Here is an 8,594-nt window from a genome sequence, read left to right on the forward strand (position 1 = left end):
TTAAGACAGAAGTGCTTGTTTCTATGAATCTGGAACAGTGGCTGATCTGAAGCCGTGAACTGACAGCTAATTTAATATTCTATAGCCACCAAAAGGAAGATTCCTTACTCCCCATTTCTTCCTCTTCATCTATACTTCCTCTTCCCAACTGCTCCAAAAACCAAGACTTCTTGAACCAAGTCGTTTTCTCACCAGTCCCTTCCATGAGCTGACTAATTAGTGACTGAGTCTCTAATCCAGCTGAAAGCCTTTATTTCCTGGGTTAGTTTTCTGCTGGCCTAACGAGTGTAATTAGTACACAGAAAGGTCTGAGGAACTTCAGAGCTGGCACAAGGTGTAGGAAAAGAACTGTCTACCAGGAGCTGGGAATGATGGAGGGGAAACAGGCCTTCTTTTCAGACCACATTGTCAAAAGTAAAAATGTTTGTCAATGCAAGGGTTAGCATTCTTCACTTGCAGTAAAGCTTTGAGATGCATGTATTGCTTTAAGGTCTTATCTAATTAAGCTCTACCACTTTTTCCACTGTAAAGTGCTTTATTGAGCCCTTTCACAGACATCCTAACCTGTCAGATAATGCAAAAACACTTTAAGATACAGTTTATTCTCTTCTTGCTATTTACTTGTTAGTTTACAATGGACCTTCCAGTTATTAACGGTGGTCTAATGTGCCAATTCCTATGGCGTTCAGCCTCAAAAAAAAGATGACAGGATGCTTAGAGAGGTATTATGCTGTACCCTGCAATTATAAAACACGTTACTGGAAGATATTAAAGTTCCTCACGCTCACTCAGGCAATCATTTCACATTATAAACATGTAACGGGTCTGTGCGGCAAGGTTTTGGTAGGGGGGGGGGTTACAGGGGTGGCTTCTGTACGAAGTTGCTAGAAGTTTCCCCTATGTCAGATATAGCCAATGCCAGCTGGCTTTAAGATGGACCTGCCACTGGCCAAGGCCGAGCCAATCAGCAACAGTGTTTTTCACCCCTGTGATAACGTATTTAAGAGAGTGAAATAGTTGTTGCGCAGCAGTAATTGCAGTGAGTGAGAGGAGTGAGAATATGTGAGAGAAACATCCTGCAGACACCAAGGTCAGTGAAGAAGGAGGGGGAGGAGATGCTCCAGGTGCCGGAGCAGCGATTCCCCTGCGGCCTGTGGTGAAGACCATGGTGAGGCAGGCTGTCCCCCTGTAGCCCATGGGCGGTGGAGCAGATGACTGCCTACACCCCGTGGAGGGCCCCCACGCCGGAGTAGGTGGATACCTGAAGGAAGCTGTGATCCCGTGGGAAGCCTGCACCGGAGCAGGCTCCTGGCAGGACCTGTGGCCCGTGGAGAGAGAGAAGCCCATGCTGGAGCAGGTTTGCTGCTAGTGACCCCATGGGGGGGCCCATGCTGGAGCAGTCGGTTCCTGAAGGACTGCACCCCATGGAGAAGACCCATGCTGGAGCAGTTCATGAAGAACTGTAGCCAGTGGGAAGACTCACGCTGGAGAAGTCATGGAGGACTTTCTCCCGTGAGGGGGACCCCACATTGGAGCAGGGGAAGTGTGTGAGGAGTCCTCTCCCTGAGGAGGAAGGAGCGCTAGAAAGCAACAGAGTGATGAACTGACCACAACCCCCATTCCCTGTTCCCTCCCTGCGCTGCTCGGGGGGGAGGAGGGAGAGAAATCAGGATCAAAGTTAAGCCCGGGAAAGAAGGGAGGGGTGGGGGAAAGGTGTTTTAAGATTTGGTTCTATTTCTCATTACTCTTCTCTCAGTTAATTGGTAACAAATTACATTTTTCTGAAGTTGAGTCTGTTTTGCCCATGATGGTAAATGTTGAGTGACCTCCCTGTCCTTATCTCAACCCCACAAGCTTGTTATCTTTTTTTTTTTTCCTCTCCCCTGTCCAGTTGAGGAGGGGGAGTGATAAAGTGGCTTTGGTGGGCACCTGGCATCTGGTCAGGGTCAACCCATCTCAAAACAGCTTGTCAACATCAGCATAAGATATTTCCGTCCCACGTTTTTGTTCCCTGACATTAATTTTTGTCTCTTTACCAAAGTTAGCTGTCCCTCATCTATGTTAACTCCACTATACGTGGAGGCTTGCTGTGAAAAGGATCAGTTCCTCCATCTGGCTAACGAAGTGGTCTCAGACACTGCTGGGCAGAGGCATCTCAGGGAATAGCACACCATCAAACAGACCTAAGCAACAGAAGGCAGGAATACCACAAGCTGGTATTTACACTACACGGTGAAACCAACTAGCTCCTGTGAATAAAAGTTAATCTTTTCCTCATTTTATAAGCAGGGTACAATGATGCAGAAAGGTTAGATGATTTTTCAAGGTGTCAGAGCAAGTCAGTGCAGAATTACATTATGTCACTCACCAATGCACTTTAACCAATGAACTCTTATGGTAGGACTGGTACTGAGCTAGTTGGTGGGTGTTTGTTTCTTCTCACAAGTAGCAAGTGATAGGACAAGACTGGCCTCACATTGCGCCAGGGGAGGTTTAGCTTGGATATTAGGAAAAATTTCTTCACAAAAAGGGTTGTAAAGCATTGGAACCCTCTGCCCAGGGAAGTGGTGGAACCACCATCCCTGGAGGTACTTAAAAGACACGTAGATGTGGTGCTTAGGGACATGATTTAGTAGTGGACTTGGTAGTGTTAGGTTAATGGTTGGACTCGATGATCTTAAGGGTCTTTTCCAATCTAAATCATTCTATGATTCTACTTTTTATAGTCCAATGGAGTCTGAAGTTGTTCAAATTACTGAAGAACAATTTCATAAGCACCATAACAACAGCAATCTATTCTGCTCCAGACTCCTCCTTATGACTGATCAGTAATAAACATGTTTTGAATTAAGTTTTTCTTTTGAGACAAATATTAAAACTCTCTCCCATGTGAATTCTATAGTATACAGTACACTGCTTGCCCTGTGGGTAAACTAATTAGTGGTAAACTAATGAGACAGTCTAGGAAGCCTGAAAAAGGAGAGGTTCTGCTCTTCCTCACATCGGCTCCCTGCTCCTGGCTGTGAGTCCCTATACATGTGTTCAGAATATTATGTAACAGCTTCGTGAACACTGGGAATAAGCTTGTGGCGCAGCAGATTTTGGAAACCCATCAAAGAACAGTTGAGAGCAGACACACAGTCAGGCCTCTGAAATGGTGAAGAGAAAGAGAGGAAAAGATCAGAGCAAGTGCTGCACAATTTGTAGCAACCCAGAAAGCCACTGAGCTGTCGACTGAAACCAAGACAGGAGGAAAGAATCGTGTCTGCAAAGAGAAAACTGGCAGGGTAAGAGCTCTAGCTCTCCCAACTTCTGTTCTGTCTTGTCTAACTTTTTTTTTTTTTTTTTTTTTCTGTTTTAAAAACATACTTGTTCATATTTACTTACTATTAAGCCTAGTTTTTGAGTTTAGAAAACTGTTTGGAGTTCTTATCATAAGAAAACATAGACTACCTCAAAATTCCAGTAGACTCATGAGTTCTCCCCCTTCCTGGGAAAGAAACTTTTACAAAACTTGGAGACCCCTATTCTGTCAAGCTTTATGTATACTGGCCAAAAGGTTCTTAGATTTCTTTATGGGGGGAGAGGTGAGGAACACAGATACGGATATACACATCATGCCTGATGGCATAACTTTGCTTGCTTAGGAAATGATGCTAAAAATACAGCAGCTCACTCACTGAAGAGTATTTGGGTTAAGAAAGACACATTATTTAATATGGTTATTTTATCTTAAGGGAGTCACAACTTCTGTAACCTGGCAAATCACCTTTTAATTACCATTTATGAGAATTTTGCTCGAATAAGGCTTTAAAATAAGTGACTTATGGGAACAGACAAGAAAAGGATACGTCTCTTTCGCAGATAAGACAATAGCATCTGTTCAGGATCAGCATTTTTCTCTAATATCTGCAGTAAGAAATGAAAAACGAGGTTTAACTAAGAAACCAAGGCTTTTCAGAATTTAGGGCACAGACTATATTCCCACAAAGCCAGAAGAGAATCCTCTTCTGGTTCCCTCTCATAGAACTAGACTAATTGCCAAAGACCCCAGGAAAGTTTGGGCTCCTTTTGGAAATTCCTTCCCAGACAGACATGTTGCAGGAAAGAAGTGCCAGGGCACTTCACAAGTACTAAAAATAACTGCTGCTCAGTGAAAGGTCATACTGAGGGAACTTACCTTCAGCCACACTACAAATAAACATGCAGCAGAACTTTGCTATGATCGGGGCAACATAGCGTAAAGAATTAATTATTTGCAGATTTTAGAGTCTCCCTGGCACTTTAACCCACTGGGATGAACACTAGAGGAAGCCTGTAAGGCTATCAGCAGGGATCAGTTTTCTTCTAGATTTATTCATACGAACTTTCACTTGCTGTAATAAACTAACAACAGAGAGCAATAGAAATGCCAACATTATTGATCAATTACAGTATTGCTTATTCCATTGCTTAGAATCAGCTAGTTTCTTCCAGTTGCACTGAATCAGCAACCAGTTTAATTTTGTTCTTGCAATATTATATTTATGTTGGCCAATACTCCATTTTTTGGCACCTAAGTCTTGCTGATTTCCTGTGCCTCAAAATCTGGTACCATCTGATATCTCTTCTCTGATACCATAGAAGATGAGAAACCAGGCACGTCCAAATGAAAAACTAGTTTGCTCATCAGCCAAATTTGATACCCAGCTGAAAGTCCATTTCACCTTGACACGTTTTTTCCCCACAAACGCAGCAGAGCTAGCTAAAATTGAATGTTGTAATCACGTCTGTCCTCTACTGCTGCTTCTCCCGTTCTAGCAGCACTTGCTGTGCATGGAAGAGTGTTAGCTAACTAAAGTAACACTGGAGGCTCATTTGCTCCTTATCCAGCAAGGAAGAGATGGGAAGGAATGCTTCTGGAGGCTCGTGTGAGGATTCAGTTATACTCCCATGAAGAAGCCTGAGGAAACAAAATCTGTGCCCACACCCTTCGGGGTTACTTCCGGAATAGCAGCCCCCCTTTCTTCACACTCTTTCCAGGGAACACTTACCTTCCTCCCATTCACATAGAAAACCAGCTCCTCAGCCCCGGCCGCCACTTGCAGAGACATTGTCCCGCAGCCCCGGCACCAGCAGCGGCAGCGAGCCCCGGGCAGCGGCAGCAGCCGCAGCTGGCGGGCCCTCGGCAGGCGGGGCGCGGCGGGGCGGACACGGCGGCGGCGGGCGGGGCGAGCGGCGGGCTCGGCGGGGCAGCGCGCCCCGGCGGCGGCCGCCCTGCTGCGGTGCCCCCGCGCGCTGCGAGCCCGTGGTTCTTAGCGGCGGAGCTGACCACCCTGTTTATTTCCGGAGCCCTTTGCGGTCTGTTCGAACACCAAGGCATACCTCACACTTTCTCAAGGACACGTATGTTCCTCCAGAGCAAAGTGGCAACGTGAGCGAAGTGAACTGCTGTTAACTGCTGTTACGTTCTAGCAATAAAATCGCCAAAGGTAATTTTAAATTGCGATAAAACTCAGCAATGTAGGGATCATGAGCCTAGTGGGAATTTTGCATAAATTTGCACTCAGAAAATAATCAGCAGTAACTTCCAGGTATTACAGGCATTTGTAAGGGCTACTTGTGCAAGCAAGGGTTTATAGAATCATAAATATTTTCCTCTTCCTGTTTAATCCAAATATATGGAATTAATTTTCCTACAAATTTTAAAACAATCAAAACCTGTATTAGTGGTAAACTAAAATACTAAGTGTAAAAAAATTTAGATTAAATAAACATGAGAAAAAACAACTTCGAAGCTATAAAAAGTTCAAGTTACCTCATCCTCAGCAAAATAATCTTAATCCCTGTGACAGCTAAGGTTACTTTTTAATCCAAGTATCATGAGCTGGTTTTACATCTGTTTCCTGGCAAGAGCTTCTAATCCATCAGTTGATCAGGTAAAAGAAGCACACTTAGTGAAGATTCAACAGGCAGCGTAACATTTATGCAGTAGCTAAAGTGACCATTTTGCAGACCAATTAAAAGAACTGCATCCTAGAAAGTGACAAAGTAAATTCTTGTATAGAACATTAGTTTGAGCAACAAAAACAGTAAGGATGCAGAAAACAAGGGAAGAAGGGCAGTAGCAACAATAATATGATTTCAGAGTAGCTTAAAATAACTTCTGCATATCTCCAGGTCATTTTCTTTATCCTTTCTAACTTTGAAAGATCCCTATACTAAAAGGAATGGAAGAAACTAAGGCATAAAGCCCTAGGCCTTATACTTTCACTGAAAATTACATGGATTTCTTTGAAACACCCTAGTAATATAGCTGGTAACACCTGAGGCTGTGTGGAATAACAGGACCTTCGCTGAAAAAATAATTAAGACCATCTCCAGAAAGATTATATTTTTCTGAGAAAATGAAGCATGTGCTTCTGTTTCTAGCTTTCAAACCATGTGCAACAGAGAGAAACAGCCATCTAATGTTTTCCTGCTGCAGTGCCAGCACAGGGAACACAAGCTGTAACAGTTCCTTCTTTTGGATTTCCAATGACACAGCTTGTGATGTTGATAAACAGTGAAAGCTAGCAAGAACATTTCAATTTTAAAAAACCCAATTAATTACGAACTTGGTAAAAAAAATACAGGAAAAAAAAAGGTATAAAAAATCTGTGTGTAGTTGTTTTTTAAATAACATAGAATCAGGATAGAATCTATCTTCCCCACCATTTCTGCACCTCTTCACAATGGTCTCGCTAATGTAGTGACACGTTTCAGAAAGAAAAGATCTGTTTGCTGAAACTCAGATAATTTTAACAAACAGCAGCTCTGTTTTCCAATACAGATCACGTTGCCTGGGTGATAAGTTTTGTACTGGAAGAACTTTCATACTGATGGAATACTTTTTTTCCTGTGAGGTTCTACATGAAAGCATCTTGTTGTCCTTATTGCTGTACATTTACACAATCTTTGCCTGGTCTCTGGAACTGGTGACCACAGCTAGACAAGCTCTCTGTTTAGGGGATAAAAGTCCCCTATGTAAACTACCTCACTATTGGCATATTTAACTCCAAGTTCACACATGGAATGTTCTACAGGATCTTGGGGAAGCTGCCTTTGGGCCACAGACTGTCCTAATAAAAAACCACAACAGAAAACAGGTATGGTACAACTTAAATATTTGTAAATAATGCTTTTGTGCCTCTGGCTTTTTATGGTTATAGTTCAAGACTTATATGTAGAATGGACACACCTGAAAACTACATCCAGGAGCACACTTTGATATGTATGACTCATTTTTCTGTCAAAATGTGCAGCTGAAATTCTGGCAACTCACAGGAGAAGGACGTAGGTTCTTCTTGTTGAACTTCATGACACTCCTCTTGGCCCATTTCTCCAGCCTGTCCAGGTCCCTCTGGATGGTAGCATAACCATCCAGGGTTTCAGCCACTCCTCCCAGTTTTGTATCAACTGCAAATTTGCATAGGCTGCACTCTGTCTTGTCGCACAGGTTGTTAATGAAGATGTTAAACAGTACTGGCCCCAGTATGAAACCCTAGGGAGCTCCAGTGTTTTGCCTCAATCTGGACTGTGTGCCACTGGTCACAGCCCTCTGGGACTGGTAGTTCAGCCAGTTTTCAACTCACCTCACTGTGCACTTAACTTTATCCGCTTGTCTGTGGGATGTTATCAGAGATAATGTCAAAAGCCTTACTAAAGTTGAGTCAAACTACACCTACTGGCCTCCCCTCACCCACCAAGCTAGTTGTCTTATTGCAGAAGGCTGTCAGGTTAATAAAGCATGACTGCCCCTTTGTAAACCAATGCCAACTACTCCAAATCACCTTCTTGTCTTTAACATGTGTGGAAACAGTTTCCAGGACTATTTTCTCCATCAACTTCCCAAGATACAATGGAAGCTACAATGAAGTACAAAAAACACCAAACCGAACTGTACTCTTAAGAATATATTATAAATTTAAGAGTGTCAGTTACGCCTCTTAAAAACAGGTGTACCCTATCAGACCAAAGGTCTAGCTAACCAAAGAACTGGTCTCTGAAGTTTCAACAGCAAACACCGTTGCGAAAAGTACAAAAATTGGTCAAATGCATAGTAAGGCTTCTCCAGAATACTCTTCCAGCCTTCACCAATTTGCAATTCAGAGACATCCTGTGACAGATAGAGAGTTTCTGGTAATTCCTCATAGATTTTTCTTCCATAATTAGTCCAACCAATTTTTAAGCCCATGTAAACTAATAACATCAACTCCTGTAGTAAGGAATTCCTCAGCATAACTGCATACCACGTGAAGAATCAACCTCTACAAACCAAAAGAAGTTAACTTACTTGTATGTCACTAAAAATGAGCTATGGCTATCTTGGTTGCAAAATGAACCTGAACCTTATCGGATGTAATCTGTAAAAGCTGTCTGGGCTGTGAGCTACAGACTGCAGCTGGCAGCACCTGTGATTCATATAATGCCAGAAAACTGTTTGTCAGCTGGTAGTGCATTATGGAATGCAGAAGTGATCCAAGAGAATCCAGAGGGGAAGCAGTATAAAAACCTGATAGCTGAATGGTATGATGCAGTTGTATTAGTCATCACACTAACACTCTCTTGGTTGA

General features: G+C 43.0%; 1 protein-coding gene across 2 annotated transcripts in view; it reads right to left on the bottom strand.

Annotated features, from left to right (window-relative positions):
* Positions 1–5,093, bottom strand: part of AOX1 (aldehyde oxidase 1) — a 42,856-nt gene extending 37,763 nt beyond the window's left edge. For both annotated transcript variants that reach the window (XM_086466118.1, XM_086466117.1), the window contains exons 1-2: positions 5,034–5,093; positions 3,852–3,909 (exon numbers count right to left, since the gene is read on the bottom strand). In XM_086466118.1, the coding sequence (XP_086322244.1) occupies positions 3,852–3,909; positions 5,034–5,093 (118 nt within the window). The remainder of the gene's footprint in view (positions 1–3,851; positions 3,910–5,033) is intronic.
* Between the last annotated feature and the right edge of the window lie 3,501 nt (positions 5,094–8,594).

The sequence above is a fragment of the Leptosomus discolor genome, chromosome 5 (assembly GCF_034619465.1).
Source record: "Leptosomus discolor isolate bLepDis1 chromosome 5, bLepDis1.hap2, whole genome shotgun sequence".
Taxonomy (NCBI): domain Eukaryota; kingdom Metazoa; phylum Chordata; class Aves; order Leptosomiformes; family Leptosomidae; genus Leptosomus; species Leptosomus discolor.